This window comes from Gekko japonicus, unplaced genomic scaffold, assembly GCF_001447785.1.
Source record: "Gekko japonicus isolate JY-2015 unplaced genomic scaffold, Gekko_japonicus_V1.1 scaffold905, whole genome shotgun sequence".
Taxonomy (NCBI): Eukaryota; Metazoa; Chordata; class Lepidosauria; order Squamata; family Gekkonidae; genus Gekko; species Gekko japonicus.
The window spans coordinates 187,864-208,443 of record NW_015160239.1 but is presented as its reverse complement, the minus strand read 5'-3'; the positions used below and the strand labels follow the sequence as shown (position 1 = coordinate 208,443).

At 42.6% G+C, this 20,580-nt stretch overlaps 1 protein-coding gene across 9 annotated transcripts in view; it reads left to right on the top strand.

Moving 5' to 3' along the window:
- Positions 1-20,580, top strand: part of MTMR1 (myotubularin related protein 1) — a 64,980-nt gene that overhangs the window by 26,851 nt on the left and 17,549 nt on the right. For all 9 annotated transcript variants that reach the window (XM_015413228.1, XM_015413198.1, XM_015413211.1 and 6 more), the window contains 3 exons: positions 1,767-1,952; positions 10,777-10,983; positions 11,765-11,857. In XM_015413228.1, coding sequence (XP_015268714.1) covers positions 1,767-1,952; positions 10,777-10,983; positions 11,765-11,857 — 486 coding nt within the window. The remainder of the gene's footprint in view (positions 1-1,766; positions 1,953-10,776; positions 10,984-11,764; positions 11,858-20,580) is intronic.

The window sequence follows — 20,580 nt, the reverse complement described above, 5'->3', positions numbered from 1 at the left end:
TGTGATGTGCAGAAATTCTTCCTAAAGGTTCCATCCAACCTTTTCCCCTCCTTCTCCTTAGTCGGCTCTTTACCAGTAAAAGTATTGTGTAAAGTTGTGGATGGCAGTGGTTGTTTCATGAATCTTTTATTCTCAGGGTCTGAACAGTCCTTTCCACTTGGTTTGGCTAAGAGAATACCAATCTGTTCTGAGAACAGGTCGATCTTTCTGAGATTAAAAGGGTTTGGGGTGCTAGTAAAGCTAGTGTCTCTGATCTCTTGTTTGTGGCAGTGTTTATTTTCAGGATCTTATCAAAGGCTTCCAAATTGATTAGAGAGTCCTGCTGGGAACAAACAGAAAGATTGTTAGAACTACAAGGGTCTGGAACTTTACTGGATAAACAGTCAAATCTATTAGAAATTATTGTTGGTGAAAGATTTTTTTAAAAAATTATTCCATTCTGCTTACAAACAGGCAAACAACCTTCAAAGAGCACTGCCCCCTTTCCTTCCCATATTTCTTATTATGAACGAGTTAATTCAACTAAGCTAAAAAATCCAAGCAGTCTAAATAATCCAGCTAAATTTCCTTGTGCTCTATTAAACAGGTTATTAACTGTGACTTGTAAAACAAAGCAAACAGGAACTAAGGTTATTTAGAAAACTCTTGTACACAGAATGCGAAGGAACTCTTACAGGCAAAATGCAAAGGGATAAGCCCTTTAAATATGATTTATTATAAATTTAAACTCATACAGCTAAATCTCCCTTCATCAACAGATAAAGAATAGAAGTGTAAACTAAGTTGAACAAGGTCAGCCATACACTAAGTTAGCCAAGGTCATCTGTACACTGGCACTAGCAAAATAAATCATTCAGAGATACTAAAGAAAAAGAGGGAGAAAAACAGAATAGATGCAGGCTAGCAAATAAAACTAGAGGACAGAATCTAGTAAAGTTTAAAATTAGAATAGACCTCTTGGAGCATAGCTAACTACAAGACTTTTAGAGAGTCCTGTTCAAAACTCCTTAAAAATCAACCCCTTCCCCCAATATTTACAAGGCATTTTAAAAGTGTGAAAGCAGAAAAAAATGACCAGCAGTGCGAAAAAAGAGGCATTTTCTTCACTCCTCTGTGCCTGACAAATGCAGGCAAAATTCTAAGCATACTCACAGGTACATCCCTTTGTTTTCAGAATATTTCCAAGAAGTTCTCAACCCGTTGGGCTTCTTCCAACTTGGAGAAGAAATAGGAATTTCAGCCATGTTGTCTGGGTTCCCTAAAGAGCATATCCAGACAAAACACAACTACTATCCAACTCTGGCCTCCTTAAGTAATAAGAGAGCCAGACTTGTGCATCCAGGTAGATTGTAATCTACATTTTGAATTCACTGGCATACAAGTATTTTTGAGGGGCAAGAGTAAAGAATAGCATAAAGAAGGAATAGGACAGTAATTCAAACCTATTCATATCTAAGGTGGTCTGGCAGGAAGGAAAGTGGAATACAATTGGCCTGTCTTGTCTAGGTTACCACTCAAGAGTGTCAAGACGCAGAAGAAACTGCATGTTTCACTTTCTAGCAAGCAAGTTCCTTGACAGACCAAGGGAAAGGCCTTTTGGGTGTAGTTTGAAAGTGGCGTTTCAAGAAAGCATACAAAACATTACAAAGATGTCTGTAGCTAAAGTTCACTATTAATGATGTGCTTTTGTAAGTAACAATTAGGTATTTACTGTTGAAATACTGAAATTATTTAAATAATTTATGTAAGATGATTTGTGATTGCAGGCAAAAGGCGGGGGATATGAAAGTGAAAGTGCCTACCCAAATGTTGAGCTGATCTTCTTGGAGATCCCAAATATCCATGTGATGAGAGAGTCACTGCGTAAGCTGAAAGAAATAGTTTACCCTACAATTGATGAGTCTCGATGGCTGTCCAATGTGGAGAGTACTCACTGGCTGGAATATATACGGGTAATGGGCTTGATGAAAATATCTTCTGTCTTTGCTTTGAAGTGTTAGATTAAATTATATTGAAGTTTATTTCCAGACTTTACTCTTACATTATCTTCCCAAGATCTGAAAGGTGGTGAAATCTTGCTTGATTAAAATGTGATTTTTCCATTACTGCTGTACTTTGATGCTATGTCAGTGTGGCATAGTGGTTGGAATATGGGCTGAAGCTCAGTGGGAGACCTCAGGCTAGTCATACTCTTTCTCAGCCTAACCTTCTTCACAGGGCTGTTGTTAGGATAATATGCAATGGGGGAGAACCATATACACTGCCCTGAGCACCTGGAAGAAAGGATGGGGTAAAAATGTAAAAGCTAGACAGTTGTGGATTTCACACTGCAATAGGAGTATGTATACATCTCTTCTGATACCTCATCTCAACAATTCCATAAGGTCTGATCAGTAGTATTATACTCCTATGGTGTCTTGCATAACACCACCTAATGAATTTATAGGAGTGGGTGAGATTTGAACTAGAGGCTATCTGATCCCCAGTATGCCACACTACATCAGTTCTCATGTTTCGCTGAGAACTTGAGGGGTCATATTCAGTCTTGTACAGGACTCTATTGCATTGCAATATGGAAGGCTGGCACATTCCTCTAGGTAACTCTCCATCTCTTTCTTGGGCAAACTGCCATGGGAACTACAAATCTACAAATCAGAAGCATCTCATTTGTAATAGTTTAATTTTTTGTGGTGTCCGTGGACCAAAGCACAGGTTCTACAGATGTTGGTGGAGGTAGGTACTTCTTATTTCAATGGCAATAGGATTAATTTTAATATCACGGTCTGATAATATATTTAGTTTTCACTAGGTTTAACCTACATGTTTGAAGTTTTTGAAATGGATACATTCCCTGGCAGAGATAAATGGAATAAAACCTATTGTTCATCATCATGGCTTCTGTGCAGGCACACATGGGGACTGCACAGTTGCAGGTCAGCCATGGAGAAAAGAATTTGCAAGCTTTAGTAGAATTTTCCAGAGCCTGCGAGTGCTCCCCCTCCATTTCAAGTAAGTCCTTTCCCACCCAAAGGATCATGTGACAGAAACAAGGCAAGCACTTTGCCCTTGGTTCTTTTCTTGCTGTCATAAGTCTTTCCAAGCTGCGTCTTTTTTCAACTTTTTCTTGGCTTCAGATCACTACATTGATTACCAGAGCCAGTATTTAAAAAATGAAGAGTGTGGAGCCAGAAAAACTGAGAACCATGACCATAAGTGATGTCTATTGTGTCTCGGTGAAGGGCATAATACGGCCTCATGCCCCGCATGCTGCCTTACTCTGAAAGCCTGTGATGGTAGAGCTGCCAGGTTTAAGGCAGTCTTATGGGGGAAAGCCCTGGGAGCCCCAGAAGCGTAGACAGAAAAGCGGGCGCACTCCAGTAAATGGCCATGAGCCTTGTCAATGGCCTTCCTCTCAACGCCATTGATGTTGGAACTTTCAGACAAATTGGCACTGATGCACTCAGTGTCAGAACCACCATCCAAGAAATCGAAAAAGAAAACAAAATATTCACAACAGGCTTCTCCACACTGGTCAATTTCAACTAGGCCTTGACACTGAGGATCCATCTCCCCTTGGAATCGACAGGGCTCCCTGAATCAGTGCCGACTGACCATCTTTGCTGAGAGAGTGTTGGTTGATGTCCCCTCAACACTGTCTATCTCCAACGCCAATCCACATTGGGACCTTCACAATGCCGAGAACACCATCGCCATTAGAACATGAGCCACATCTCTTGAGGTCTTTGGATGATCTGCTAGGAGTCACAAACAACAGGCGCCCCAACTTCAGCCTATGCAGCATCAGCCGTGGTTCCCATTCTCTGTGATGGTTCCATCTCAAAGGGAACTCTACAGTTTGCAGCAGCTCTCATTCCCTTGGCAACTTCCACACCTCCCCCAACATAAGAAAGGTAAGGATCCCCAACCTTTACTTCACACACCTACTGAGATGGCACTGTTTTCAGAATTGGAGGAGGGACTGGATCATGACTCAGAGTCGGGCTCGGAAGATACCTGTCACGACTTCAGGGTGCCTCGGCAATGTCAACTAACCTAGATTTTATAAAATAAAAAAGTTCAATTATAACCAATTAGTAAAAAATCTGTTTGGTAGCATAAATTTGGTACTGGAACAAAAAGAACTTGGGTTCTGGACTAGTAACTCACTCCAATGGTTAAAAACACAATTTTAGGAATTTATTACAAAATAGACAAAGCATACAAACATACAACTGGCGAGAGCCAGTTTGGTGTTGTGGTTAAGTGTGCGGACTCTAATCTGGGAGAACCGGGTTTGATTCCCCACTCCTCCACTTGCACCTGCTGATGTGACCTTGGGTCAGTCACAAGCTCTGGCACAGCTGTCCTTGAAAAAGAGCAGTTTGTGTCAGAGTTCTCTCAGCCCCACCCACCTCACAGGGTGTCTGTTGTGGGGAGGGGAAGGGAAAGGAGTTTGTAAGCCGCTCTGAGACTCCAAGTGAAGGGCGGGGTATAAATCCAATCTCTTCTTCTTCTTCTTCTTCTTCTACAAGTAGGGGAATAGACTGTACAATGGGACAAAGACAAAACAACAAACCTATCTAACCTCTAGACACTGACCCTAATCAGCTTACAGCTCCAAGGCTCCAGCAGATGTCTTGAATAGCAGTCCTTCTAGCAGCAGATAATGCGGGAAAGCAAAAGTACTGAAGGTCCTTCTTCCAGTTTCACGTGCTCTTCACAAGTCTGTATCCATCAGCATGATGCTAGCGTCTCTCTGTGTCACATCAGTCTGTATCCTCTAGCTTCCTTACCCTTGCCCTATATACTAGCCTAGCTCTCATTTGCTAATTAAGTAACCAATCAGCATGGTCAGTTACTTAATCTAGCTGATCTAAATTGAGATCTAGATCACTAGCTGTCAAACTGACATTTCGGCTGTAATGTTGTGTAGATGACAGATGACCAACTGTCAAAGAATTACTCTGACAGCTCCCATCTGCTAGCAATTCCACTGTAAGGTAACTTCATCCAGGTGCTGTTAAGCAAAACACTTCAATGCCTTAAGTAACAATCCAGAAAATTCTTTCTTTTCTTTTTTTTGAAACCCCCAAGGGGGTATTTTTATTGTTTTTCAATAAATCCAGAAAATTCTTATACATGGGGTTCTAATTTCCACAAGATAACAATTAAAAGATAAATGCAAACACATACACTGGGGAATATCTTTCATGACAATACCTCCATGCCATCACCTGACGATGCTATGGGTGAACCATCAGCCCCATCGCTGACAGAGGACTTGAAACTCCAAACAACTTATTCAGATGGCAAAGGCACTTGACCTGAAGTATCTAGCTTCAGAGCCACAACCCGTCAACCCCATCATGAAAGTCCTGTATGCTCTAGGTTCAGGATCTATGCCACTACCCATGCTTCAGGGTATTAGGGATATTGCAATTAGTGTATAGTCAAAGCCTTCTTTGTCTGCAACCTTTGCCAGGAAGCTTGAAAATCTGTACAAAGTCAGAGAAGATGACTGCTCTTATGTCTTCCATCACCCACCAGCTAACTGTTTGATATCTGAAGTCTTACCTGCATGGGGCAGATCAGGATCCTGCTCATCCCCACTGGACAAAGAAGGCCATAGACTGGACTGCTTAGGCCGCAAGGCCTATTCTTCGGGGGCCATGGGACTACGTGTCATGAATTTTACTGCCATAATGGGAAGACAACAAATGTTATTGTGGGACCGCATGTCACAATTCATTGAATTAGTCCCTGATAAGAAAAAACAATTGGCGAAGTGCTTCTTCTGGAAGGGCAAAAATGGAGCAAGCATCAGTTAAATGCTGCCAGACATGTAGCAGATTGCCACAGAAGGGCCGTGGCATCGGATAGTTGTCAGGTGACACTTGTGGATGAAGTCATCAGCTCCGCGCCAGGACAGTAGGGTCAAGATAGAGGACCTTCCATGTGAAAGTTGGGAGCTTTTTAGCAAACAGAAAGATGATGTTTTGGATCACATCAGAAAAAACAAGATAACAAAATACTAAGGGATCACTCCTAACCCCACACAGCCTTTTAAGCAACAGTACTTTCTGAGGCACTCTCAGATGTTTCAGTCTACCAGGTTATACCGCTAGCTTCAATACTAGTATAGCGCCCCTCCTCACACCAATCTTACAGGCCTTCGTATTCTCAGCAGACCCAGAACAAAGGGCAATTTAACCAAAGGGGTAAACATTCCACTCACTCCCCAAGGGGCCAGCCCCCTAGAGGTTCAGAGCTGTCCTGACTAGCACAGGAAACATTCTTTTTGGACCGGTTAGCTAAGTTTGTTGATGCATGGTTAAAACTTAGAGATGACTCTTGGGTATTGTCCATAATAAAAAAGGGTTATTTCTTAGAATTTAGATCTCTGTCTCCAGTTCATCACCCCGCAGAGTCCTTTCTGGGCTCTGCCATATTCTTGTCACAGGAGATTTCTTCCCTCATTTCCAAGGGCTCCATCACAGAATTTCCTCCAGGCTTGAAGGGAAAAGGGTTCTTCTCTCATTATTTTGCAATTAATTAAAAAGATGGGGGGGGGAGACCCATCTTAGATCTAAGGACTCTGAACAGATACTTACGTATTTTAAAGTTAAGGATATTGCTCCTTCAGGAGGTCCTGCTCTTGTTGGGCAAGGATCAATGGTTTGTAGTACTGGACCTCAAGGACACATATTTTCATATAGCAATCCATTAGATGTGCAGTAAATATCTCAGATCTCTCCCCACAACAGTATCACAAATATACAGTTTTGTCCTTTGGGCTTGTCACCACCCCTAGCGTATTCACCAAATGTGTCTCAGTTGTCGTGTCATACCTGAGGTTAAAGGGATGCATCATCTACCCATACATGGATGACTGGCTCCTAGTGGGCACCTCCCCTGAAGGCCTGTTACAGGACCTACGCCTAACACTGAGCACTCTACAAGAGCTAGGGTTCCTCATTAATTGGAGAAAATCCTACCTTTCTTGAACCCAATCTGTTGATTTCATCTGAGCCAAGATAGATTCAGTAAAGGTTAGAGCATACCTGCCATTACAAAGAGCTAGGGCCACCATAGCTTTGGTGGAGGAAATGTGAGCCAACAGGGCCCAGTCTGCCAAAAGTATTCAGAGGTTGCTAGGATACATGGCATCGACCTTGGCTGTAACTCCACCTGCCAGATTACACACAAGACTGCTCCAGAATTAGTTTATATGGGCATTCAGCCCGAGATATATGCTCAATGAAAGAAGTTGTTAATCCCTGGGGTGAACCTTCATAGACAAAATTAGCACACTTGCTCAAAAGGATTCAGGTAGGGTACAGTCCCATGATGTACAAGTGTTAACGGATGCCTCCCTGGGGGGTTGCGAGGCACACTGTGGGGAATTCAGGGTAAAGGGCACATGGTCCCAGCAAGACTTCATGTTAACTTTTTAGAACTCAGGTCAAATAGGCATGCTTTCACTTCTCTTACAGTGTTGCTAAAAGGACATCATGTTCTGCGAGCAACAAACACGACGGCCAAGTTCTGTGTGAACAAACGGGGGAACGGGTTCCATTTGCCTGTACAGAGAACTATCATTCACCTGGCAATGGGCACCTAACAGCCATACGCATTGCAGGTCAGGAAAACACACTAGCAGACATACTGAGCAGAAGCATAGACATAAATCAGGAGTAGTAGATTGCCAACCCTTATCTGGCTCCTATCTTTGAGGAATGGGATTTCCCAGACATAGTCCTCTTTGCATCAAGTACCAACATCAAATGCTGCCTTTATTGCTCCAGGGCAGCAGCAGACAAGGAATCACTTTGGGATGCATTCCAGTTATGCTGGCATGGTTACCTTTTCTATGGGTTCCCCACAGTTGGAATTCTATACATGGTGGTTGCCAAATTAAGAGTCGACAAGACCACCTGTATACTTCTGGTGCCTTACTGGCCCAGAAGGGTGTGATTTCCAATCTGTGGCAGCTGGCCAAAAGAGTCCACAGGGTTATACTCCCAGCAGGCGATCTATTCCAGGTAGGCTCTATCTGTCATCCCAACGTCCACTCCTTGCATCTGACAGCATGGCTGATTCTCCCTTAAGTAACCTATCCAAAAGAGTCAAGGAAGTTGTGCTTGCACCTCGTAGGCCCTCCACTCGAAATCTTTCTCTTCCAAATGGAGGAGGTTTGCAAAGTGAACAGAAGACCAAGGGGTCAGGCCAGACACATGTGATTTGTCTAAAATATTTGATTATTTGTTAACATTGAAGGATGGGGGTTTAGTCTCCTCATCCATCAAGGTTCATTTAGCTGCCATATCTGCCTTTCATAAGGGTGTTAGAAGTTCTTCTGTGTTCTCAGTGACTGAGTCTAAAAAGTTCCTTAAAGGTTTACATAATTTGTACCCACCTCTTGTGCACCCTGTACCACAATGGAGTTTGTCCCTTGTTCTAGCAAAGTTAATACATAAACCCTTTGAACCAATGGCTAAGTCTGACCCGCCTTTCTTGTCATATAAGACAGCCTTTCTGGTGGCAATTACTTCCGCATGCAGAGTGGGCACTAAGCTGCGATCCACCCTTTATCAAGTTCTGGGTAGACAAAGTGGTTCTGAGACCCAGCTTGGCTTTCTTACCGAAAGTCATCACTCACTTTCATATAAATCAGGACATCACCCATTGTTTTTCTCTTTCCTGACTTCTGCATCTGAACAGGCAGTACATACACTAGATGTTAGGAGAGCACTTCTTTTTAAATTTAAAATGCACAGAAGAGTTTAGGAAGGATAGAAGAAGAGGAGATTGGATTTATACCCTGCCCTTCACTACCCAAAGGAGTCTCAGAGCGGCTTACGAAGTCCTTTCCCTTCCCCTTCCCACAACAGACACCCTGTGAGGTAGGTGGAGCTGAGGGAGCTCTTGACAGAAACTGCTCTTCAAGGACAGCTCTTATCAGAACTATGGCTTGCCCAAGGTCATCCAGCAGGTACAAGTGGAGGAGTGGGGAATCAAACCCAATTCTCCCAGATTAGAGTCCGCACACTTAACCACTACACCAAACTGGATAGGAACCTGTTCATTTGTTTTAGAAGTCCAAATAAGGGGAAGCCAGCATCCACTCAGCCTCTGTCTAGGTGGGTAGTTTCAGCAATCAAAACAGCGTACAAAGAGGCAGGCATACTTTGCCCTTTTGCATTGAGGGTGCATTCTGTGAGGACTCAAGCTTTATCGGCAGCATTCCTGTCCAGGCTATCCTTAGGTGACATCTACAAGGCAGCCACCTGGTCAGTGCCCTCAACATTCTTCCAGCACTACTCCATGGACATGGACTCTCAGTGAGGCAGCTGTTGGGAAAGCGGTCCTACAGTCAGTTTTCTGCTGATCAGCCTGTTCGAGACCCACCGCGGCCGGGGTGAGCTCCCGGCCCTAGTCCCAGCTCCCGCCCACCCAGCGGCTCGAAAGCATTCGCAAATAGACAAATGGGTACCTGCCCTAGGTGGCAGGGGGCACCCTCCTCCTGGTTGCGTGCCGGGAGTGCTGGCGGCGGCGGTAACAGCAATGGCGGCGGAGCAACTGGCGACCCAAGGATGCGGTGGCCGAACCGGATGGAGGTGGAGTTGAGGCGACGCGACGGCGAGACGACGCAGCACAGCAGGAGCCTAAGGGATGGAAGCCGGAAGCTGCAGTCAGAAGCGGTCGCATGTCGGAGGAGTCCATCAGAAGCCTGCCGGAGGTAGTCGCCGGCCAGCCTGAGGCGCCGGGAACAGCATCCGAAGCCTGCCCGGGAAATCAACAACAACAACAAAAAGAGAGAACGCGCTGCTTGGGTGTCGGTAGGCAGCCCCTCCCCCCTTGAATTGTGGCCCTAGGTTAGGATAACAACTACATACGTAGTATACCTGTAAACCGCTCTGAGACCCCTTAGGGGTAAAGAGCGGTATATAAATCGAATTGTAAAGTAAAAGTAAAGTAAAAGCCTGCACCCACCTCCTTGGTAAGTAAGTTTGCTGGGATTGCACAGAAGCCACGATGATGAAAACAGAGTTGCACTTACCTGTAACCGTTGTTCAGCGAGTGGTCTTCTGTGCACGCACACATCCCTCCCTCCTTTCCCTGCTGTGGGCTGCTCTACTGATATCTCTCAGTAGCTCCTTAGGGCAGCAAAGGAAGAACTGAGGAGATAGTGCTCGCCCTACCTCTGTCACGTGACCCTTTGGGCAGAAAAGGAGTTACTGGAGACAGAGGGGAGGGGGAGCACTCTCAGGCTCTGGAAAATTCTACTAAAGTGTGGAAACTCTCCATGGCTGGCATGCAACTGTGCAGTCCCCATATGTGTCTGCACAGAAGACCACTCAATGAACAACGGTTACAGGTAAGTGCAACCCTGTTTACATTGTTAACTAAGCCATCAGATTGAGCACAGTGAAGCATGGATTTCTTATCAAGTCAAACATGCTAGCAGATACTATAAGCAGTTGAGAATTCTGCACACTGTAGTCTGTGTAGCATTTATAGAGGATAGGTCTGTAAACCATGATAGTTAAACTAAATCTCCATGAATGTCTACCTGATGTTGGAGACAGTCAGCAAGGAAAGGGCTGTGATATGTTACACTTGTGAGCTGCCTGACACATCCAGCTTTTCATGGATGAAAACAGAAGAGTAGATTAGATCTTGTGCTCCAAGATAAGATGTCTTTAGACAAAATAAATATATTTTATTTAAATAAATAGTAAATGTCTCAACCTGGGACTTTGCTTCTTTCTAAAGATGCTTCTTGCTGGAGCAGTGAGAATCGCTGACAAAATCGAATCTGGTAAAACATCAGTGGTGGTACACTGCAGTGACGGCTGGGATCGTACCACTCAGCTTACCTGTTTAGCCATGCTCATGTTGGACAGCCACTACAGAACCATCAAAGGCTTTCAGGTCCTCCTGGAGAAGGAGTGGATGAGTTTTGGACATCGGTTTGCAATGGTGAGTTTTTTTGGGTTTTTGTTTTTTTTTTAATATATTTTATTAACTTTAAATATACAATTATATTAAATTTTCAATATACAGTATTTTTCAAATAACAATATCATAACAAGCATTAACTAAACAGTATAACATATAACTAACCATAATAAAACTTAACATAGGTCTATCATTTTTTAAAGATGTCCTCTGATATTTCCTTTTGTAGACTTAAAAATTCCAAAATTGGTAACCAAACTGAATATTCTATTTTATATTTTTCATAAGGTACATTATTAATTGTCCACTTAATTTTATCCATTAAGTATAATTGCCAAATATTTTCAAACCATGGTGATAAAGAAAAATGATGTTCGTTCTTCCATTTTTGCGCTATTGTCAATTTTGCAGCATGTAGCAATATAGCAATTCTCATATTGGTCATTGGTGATATCTTCAGTTTACCTCTTATATTTAACAATATTACCTCAGGCTCAAAAGGCACAAAAAATTGTGTAATATTTTCAATACTTTTTAACACATTCTCCCAAAACCATTTGCAATGGTGAGTTTGAAAGACTTCCTTCTTCTATATCAGTCCACTGTTCTTTTTTACTGGGGCGGGGCACTGCCTGTGACAAAAAGACACAATGCCCTCTTTTGTTTCATTTTAGTGTAAACTACTCTGTACAGTACTCAACTGCTGCTTGAAGAAATTTAACTTTTCTGATGTGCTCCTTTTTTAAAAACAAATTTTTAAAGAAGAAAACCTTGCTCAGAGGATTCTTTGTTTTCCCCCCAGCGAGTAGGCCATGGAGATGATGATCATGCTGATGCTGACAGGTCACCTATCTTCCTTCAGTTCATCGACTGCGTATGGCAAATGACAAAGCAGGTGAGAGATGGCGGCATATTTATGACAACAACTTCAGTGTTTTTAATTCAAGTAGGAGGTCATATTTTCTTGAGAAGAACAGAATAGTTTTAAATTGAACTATGGGAGTTCATAGCAAAGGCAACACTAAAACCTGTTTTAGTTAAGAACTCTGAAAACTAGATAGGATGCAGATGCACTAATTTAGAAATGCCTATGCATATCATAGTTATCCCAAGCATTTGTGTTGTTGGTTTTTTTCGTAATTAACAGCTCCATCATAAGCCCTAGGTGCAGGTGTATCGCTGGTTCTGGTAGGGTACCAGTGTAGTTAGTTTGTATCCCATGATCAGTAGTGAAAAGAAATGACAGCACTAGCTATGGATCTATATGTTTAGAACCCACCCTGAGCCTACAGTGTGGGAAGGGCGGGACATAAGTCTAATGAAATAAAATAAAGATAAAATAACCTAAATAAAGGTTCAGGTCCCAGCATGGGAAGAATACTCCAAGGAACAGGTATTGGCAAAACAAGGGAGACCCAGACCCCAGGACAGCAGCAGGAGAATGCACACTTGCTCTTTCACAGAAAGAATATCCGTCATTTTTTTGCAGTAGCTCACTCAGAGAAAGCACTCATGAGAAACAGGAATGAGCAGGTTTGAATCCCACCAAGGGCAAGCTGGGAATAAGACAGAACTCACCTTTTGGTCAGCAACAAGCCAATCAGCTGCAAAGTATGAGCAGGACCGGAACCCACATCTGATAGACTGCAGAGCTTTCATCTTACTCTCACACCAACTGGGTATACAGGGAAAAAAATACATGATGGGACACATGAAATCCTCCATTGGACCTGTTTTCAAATCTGTCCATGTAGCCTTGCAGGGAAGACTGCAGAGAGAGGGAAGCTTACAAGGCTTAGCATGTATGAAGTCGCTGGTCCAAGCCCTGCATGAAACTAGCTACTAGCTTCAGGAAGAGTCCTGAAATATTTCCTGGGCACAGCTGCAATTTTGCACCATCTGAGTGAATCACTGGGGATTGGCTTTTTTGCTGCCCCAGACGCCAGTTGTATTCATGAGGTTCATTACCACCGCTACTCATACCAGCAGCCTTTGTGCTCCATCTCCTTATGTAGCCTGCTGCATAGATTATCACATACTATCCATGATAAACCATCAGCAGGGGAATTGTGAACCTGGTGGTGCCTGCCCTCGCTAGAACACAACTGTGCAGACATTGGAGGACCCTCCCAGTATGAGTTCTCTGTTGCAGGAAACTGAGTAAAAAGCCAGGGGTGGGCATAGATCCCTATCTGCCAGATCACATTAACACAGAGGCACAACTGTAAAGCAATCCAAGCATTTATTGAACAGCATCAAGAATGGCATTCTGAATGCAAGTTAGATGTTGAAGTTGCCAACTTTGTAGGCCTATGAGGGTTCCTGTGCATTTGGAAGTGGCACTGACAGATAGAAGAATTATAGGTAGAGCTGAGCCTGTCACTGCATGGTCATGATAGCTACAGCTGTCTCTTAAGCATCTTGCATTGTGCAGGAGCCAGACTATAGCCATTAGGCAGACTTTGGTTCTAGGAACCAGAGAGATGGTAACAACACAGCAGAACAGGTATATATTTACTGCAGCTGTTGCAAGCCCACCAGGTGGTCAGTGTTGCACTGTGTCCATCCTTGCCTCTAATGCTGTTGGGGAGCTGCCTGGAAAGAACCATAAGAAATATTGTAATGACTAATGTTCTGCAGTAGTAAAAAAAGTATGTGGCTCAAGCACAGTATACATGATGTAAACTATAGATGAGAGCATGGCAGCACAAGGTTTTCTGTCAGTTCTTACACCTCCTCCTGCTTGGGGGACTGCTATACTTTAGGGTTCACTTGTTAGGTGATGTTGTCACTGAGCCAGTACTTACCCATCCCTTTTAAGAAGCTGTATTGGAACACTCTGCAGCTTCCATTGGCACTGTTCCTGCAAGGCAAAGGACATTGTGATTGTTTGGCCAGCAACAGCAATGGTTGCGGTGGATAATAATCTCAGAAATAGGGTTGTACTGCCTATTCCCCCTCTAGTATGTAGTGTAACAGCAGCATAACATCATGGTGATGTTCTGCTGGTATAACTCCAGGAGGGAGCCCCCTTTCTGCACTGTGTGTACTGAGCCTGCACTCCCTTTGTGGGAGACATTACTAGAAACTATCAAGGAAGGAAGAGTTGTTGAGCAGTAAACAAAATATACATGCTACAGGGGTGAGAGTGGGGAATTTGCTTCAAAGCTTGAGGTAGGGGTCTCTCTCTCGCTTACCTGTTAGGGTATACTGTCCTTGGAGGTGCAGTTGGAGGAGCAGAACATCAATTCAGTGTATGTATCCTTCATTTTTGCTTCTGAGCAGAGCAGTGTTAGAAGTAGGCTAACAATATTTGCTTTTCTCATTGACTGTGATCCACATTTGTGGAAACAGGTTTTTTTGGGTTTTTAGTGTTCCCATCACTGAAGTCCTCCCATGTCTGATCTAAGTGTACACAACATGAAAGCAGTCGTTCTTGTATACTGCAAGAGGCGAAAAAGAGCAGCAGCTTTAAATATCACCAGAATAACATCACGATCTTCCCTGATGTCTCACCTGATGCCCTGCAAATACGCAGGGTTTTAAAGCCGGTAGTCAAGCGTCTGCAGGAAGCAAACATCAAATACCTCTGGCTGTCTACAGGATACCTCCAAGTCAGACACAGAGGGACAAATCACCAAGCCGATGATCCAGACTCTGGCACAGCTTTACTAAAGGCTCTTGGCCTTGAACCTCTTAGCGAGCAAGAGGCCACTCATGTCAAGAAGAGGAAACGGGAGGGGCTGGGGTCCCCTCAAAAGGAATGATGGAACAAGATCCCTACTAGACTGCGTATGACACCATAAAGTCCTGTTAGTTGTATAAAATGTTTAAATTGTTAGTGTAGTAAGTTGTATAAAATGTTTAAATTGTTAGTGTAGTAATGTTGTTAAGTTTATACAGTCCTTGAGTTGCTATCCTTTTCTTAATAGCTGATGGAAGAGGGGGAAGGGGAAGAGGGTTCCTCAGGAACAAGGCCCCATTGTCAAGTGCTAATCAGGAGTAATACCCTGATATTTTGTTTATTGTTACTTCTGCTGTTCCAGATTGGCCCTGTGGCAGAGCCAGAAGAGCTCTGTGTGAACATAGTTCACACCCTTAGGGTCATACACTCTGTTTCTTTGCATGCGCATAACTTTGTTAAACTAGTTGGGGACGTGGGAAGGGGGTGGGAGCTTATTGGGGTGGGAAGGTGTGTGTGATTATCTTAGTGTATAAAAGTAGGTTGTATGAGTTAATATTAGTATTGCAAAACTTATTGTCAGACATCCATGCAGGTATATTAGGGCACCGCTATGTGAAATGTCAGTTGTTAGAATGCACCGGATCCTTATCATTTATTCAGTGGCTCAGTTACTATAACAATATGGTCATAAGTATAGACTTATATAGAAGACCCATTGCCATGGCTACTTATATTCTGTCTCTAAGCGCTGTAAATAGCGCCAGTCTCCAGGTCCTGAAATGCTACTTCAACAAAGCACAATGGCGGTAGCGGATGTGAAAATCACCTCACTTAACTGCAGAGGTCTAAATAACAAAATTAAGGTCAAACGCATTGCTAGTGATCTAAAAACTAACAAAACAGACATTGCCTTGTTACAAGAAACCCATTTGAGCAAAAGCTACAAAGCCGGAATTTCCAAATGGTACCCCACCCAATATTTAGCGAGTGGCAATTCCAAGTCTCGGGGGGTAGCCATACTAGTCTCAAAACAAGTTCAATTCAAACTGGAAGCAATTGAACAAGATACTGAAGGCAGATTCATCTTCATTCGAGGCTCCCTTAATGGCTCTTTAATGACATTGACCTCAGTTTATGCACCCAACAAAGGTCAAATCCAGTTTGTGAAAGAAACATTACGTAAACTGAACCACTTCCAGAAGGGCAGTGTCATCGTAGGGGGTGACTTTAATTACTTAATGAATAAGCAGCTTGATTACTTATGCCCCAAACAAAAACAATCACTCTAGCCCTCTGGAGCAAATAATCAACAACCATGATTTATGTGACATCTGGAGGTGTAAGCATGTAAATGAAAGGGACTACTACTTTTCACCTAAGTATAAAATCTGCACTAGGCTGGACTATATTTTTATTTCCAGAGATCTGCTCCCTAAGGTCAAATCGTCCACGATTGGTCTCCAATGCTGGTCCAATCACACACCTATTGAGTGTACTCTCCGCAACAGTGATCACAAAATGAAAAAACCAAGCTGGTTGCTTAACAAAACTTTATTAACAGACCCAAAAGCAAAACAAAATTGAGCAGGAACTCCGTGACTACTTCCGCCTTAACCAACACTGCAGGGTGTCCAGTGCGATGGTATGGGAGGCGTCAAAAGCGGTCATTCGTGGAAAATGCATCTCAGTTATGGCTGCCTGTAGAAAGGAAAAAACAAAGAAAAAAACAACTTCTGGCCACAATCAGGAAACTGGAAGTAAGGCACAAACTAAGCTGCAGCCCAAAGGTCTACCAAAAACTGTTAAATGCCAGGAAACAGTTAGAATTGCTAGATACAACAGCTATCACCAAAAACAACCATGAAATGAGACGAGACTCTACCTTCACGGGACCTCTCAAGCTTCGACTATTGTCTAGAAAACTTAAGCAACAAAGAGAGGACAGGTTTATCAATAACATCCGGACCCCAGATGGTGTTATCATATCCTCAACTGCTGAGATCATGAAAGTGATGGAATCCTTCTATACGTCACTGTATGTGTCACAGAAACCAGCGAAAGAAGCCATAGAAGAATTCTTGAGGTCGGAAATGTTAACTACAAAAATTTCATCTGATCACCGTGCCTTAATAGAATCTTCAATCTCCTTGCAAGAAGTTGAGAGTGCTATTAAAAATCTGAAAAGAAATGAAGCTCCTGGACCTGACAGGTTCCATTCAGATTATTATAAGGTCTTTCAGTCAATTTTAGCAGCTCCCCTGCTTGACACAATCAACGATGTCTTAACTGTTGGGGTGCTTCCTACAATGTGGACTCTAGCTAATGTGATTCTGATTCCAAAAAAGGACAGAGACTCCACAGACCCAAAATCCTATCGCCCAATATCCTTATTGAATGCGGACTATAAAATCTTTTCAGCAGTCCTCACAAACAGATTGAAACAGATAATTGGTGAGTATATCACATACTGATTGATATACATGGAACTAAAGCCCTGAGCGATCAAGGCGCCTGGCAAACAGACATCCAACAACCAATTTTACCAGCTCAATGGGATGCAATTTCGTACATGCATGTGAAAATCTCTAAATCTCAAGCAATCCAAGAATCAGCCTTCAAAGTTCTTCACAGATGGTACCTCACCCCTGCCAAACTATCAAAGATATACCCCCAATCTTCCCCACTCTGCTGGAAACAGTGTGGATTGACAGCAACTTTTTTCCACAACTGGTGGGACTGCCCAGTAATATCCCAATTCTGGAAGCAAGTAGCACAGCAAATAGAAAAATTAACAGGATATCCCTTACCTTTGGATCCAGCGCTGATCCTACTGCACCTGTGGCCAATCGACAGTCCACCTGCAAAGAGAAAACAACTGATTAATTTGTTGATTGTAGCATCAAAAGTTGTCATTGTGCAAACGTGGAAAGCGCAATCACCTCCTACAATCCAAATGTGGCTGCACAAAATGTGGGACTACTTTCTACTTGAAAATATCTCCATGATCACTAGCAAAGACTGACACTAGCAAAGACATTTTAAACCCATTGGTCATATGGTATCCTATCATTGACAAGCTTGAAACTGACAAGAGGGATCTAGAAACTTTGTCTGAGACCAAGTTTAAACTTTTAACCTATGGATAGTCATGGTTAGTTAAAGCTTTGAGGCCAGTACTTCTATATATTATTTTTCACTGTAACCACTATTAGCAAATTTAGTATAATTATATACTTCAGGTGCCTTTGAGAGTTAGTAAGTCAATAAGTTTAGCCCAATTGACTTAACCTTTATTAGATTGTTATTGTTATATCTATTTATACCTACTTTACTGTAAATGTAGTTATGTATGTTACCTACTTTGTTTCATGCTATTGAATATTACTGCAATAAATAAAAACAGTCTTGTAGGGAAAAAAGAGAGGGAACAACACAGCATGTAACCTGAGGTCTGGGTGTCTTGGTTGGGTTTATTTGGTAGTTAGAGCTGTGATTGGCTATGGACTTTAGTATTCTAAGCTGCATCATGGGTACGTAGGAATGGTAGGGGGACTGTTTTCACTCCTACTGACTCCATCCAAAATGAAGGACCCTCCACCCCAAGCCATCCCGTTAATTCATTGGAGGGGTATAGAGTTAACCGCTATCCTTTCATCCTTCTTCCTTTCCTTCCCTGCTGGTAGTCTGAATGATAAGTAGAATGGGCCGACAGCTCTTTTTAAAGGGCGTGGGGCAAGCTGAACAAGCCCTGGGGAGGCCGCTTTCCTCTCACAAGAGCCAGGGCACTTTTGCATACCTATAAGTTTTGCATACGCCGTTTAAGACAGATAACAGTCTCTATATTTACAAAATAAAAATGTTTCTGTTAAGGAAAAACAGAGGAATCTGATGAGGAAACCTTTTCAGCATTTCTCAAATGTAAGAAATGAGCTATGTTTAGGTACTGCTGACCTCTGTTACAATTTTGTCTCTCCAGGCCATGGGCCTTTAGTACACCTAGGATAGATAAGCTTGGTCTTAGAATATAAAGATTGTTTGACTGGGAAACTGCTGCTGCAGTTTTTCTGTGACAAGCTAGTTTACATATCAAAGACATCTAATTAATATATACAAACTCTGAGGTTTAAGCTGTTCAGGATGAATTAATGATGCATTGTATTTAACATTCAGATTTAGAGCAGATCTTTTATAAAGCGGATGATACTTGATATCCTTTACCATTGCACAATAGAATAAAGGTGTATAATTCTCTATACTTGAATTAATATAATTCCCAAAGCAAATTATTTTTAGGAAGTACAAATCAAATGATGATGCTACTTTGGTGTGATTGACAAGGTGAGCTTATAAATCTCTGCTGCTTTTCTTCCCCTGCTTGTGAAATTTTCTTTTAAAAAGTGTTCTTTCAAAGATAGAGAGTTGGATCCAGGCTCCTGTTTCTGTGAGCCAAAGGCACTGTGCTCCTGCAAGGAAGATGTATGTGATTCTCACAATGCTTCAGATCATAACTTAGCCTCTTTCTCAGACAGTTTGCTGTAAACTATAACATTGGAACAGGTTGGCCTTGAGGGCTTTTGAAGAGCTTTTCTGCACTAAGGTTTTGGCCCTGTGTCTCAAATCAGAGTCTATGTTGGAAATACCTGGCAGCAGGCAATGTGGTATCACCACACTAAAAATTGTACTACCTTGGAGAGTGACAAAATGTACCCCTTTGGCTTCTTGTGCCTCGGACACAGGAATTTATTTGTCAAGTGGTAGTTTGTCGTGCTGTGCATGTGACCACTTGGTGAGCCAGGGAAGAGAAACAACCAACTAGCATCCCTTTTAGAGCATTTCCCTTTTAGAGTGTTTCCGTCCAGAAATTTGAGCTGTTGTCATAGCTGTTACTTGGTGGAAAGATTCCCACTTATTTTCTGGTGCTTGTTGGTATTAAACGTTGCATGAGGAAAGTGTTTAGTATAATCCCGTTCTTTACAGTATCGTCAGTTTATTATTTTGTCCTCTGCTTCCTCTTTGGAAAGGTGTGCAACTATTTTCCATGAGGGGGATGACCCTATAATACTTTAAACATCTGGAGGAAACAAAAACCTTTTATGGGCAGAGCAACTCAGAACAGCCTTTCCTGGTTTGGATTTTGTTTTACCTCCCTCATTACCAGTCATTTCTTGCTGTAACTGTTCAGTTTCCTTCATGTAAAAGGCTGTGAAACAATTTTGCCAGTTCCACATGTGTGCAGAATCTGAATCCAGCAAGAAGTCTGAAATAAACATGAGCAGGTCTAGTGAAAGAAGGAGAGTTGAGTACACTGGAACTGAAAGCAAGAACTAAGGCGGAATCTGCATTTCTCTTTCCCACCAGTGTCCCAGCCTTTTGACTCCATCTTCAAAAAAGCTGTCTACATTTGGTGTCATTTTCACACCTCAACAGTGCTAGTATACTTTTACAGGTCCACATATGTTTATCGTCCTTTGGGGCAGCTCCACTGTCATTGCACCTCACTGCTTTAAAAGAATCTTCTCCAAACAACATTCAAACAAGCATAGAGAAAGACGGCGTCACAGCAGCATGAAAATGATTTAAAAATGCAAATGCAGATTCGGCCTGAGACTTTGTTTATAGGCTTCTCATTTTTTCACAAGAGGGTACTAATTTCTTACATTGCAGTCCTGTAAAGAAATACTCCAACCTAAGCTCATTGAAATCACTGGATTTAGGCTCAAGTGGTTAAGGTGCTGAACTGCAGGCTGGAAGGTCGGTACTTCAGCAGTTTGAGACCCAAGTGCCGCATGACGGAGTGAGTTCCCGTCTCTGGTTCCAGCTCCTGCCAACCTAGCAGTTCGAAAGCAAGAAATTGCAAGTCGATAAATAGGTACCACTTCGGTGGGAAGGTAACAATGTTCCATGCACCTTGGCGTTTAGTCATGCCGGCCACA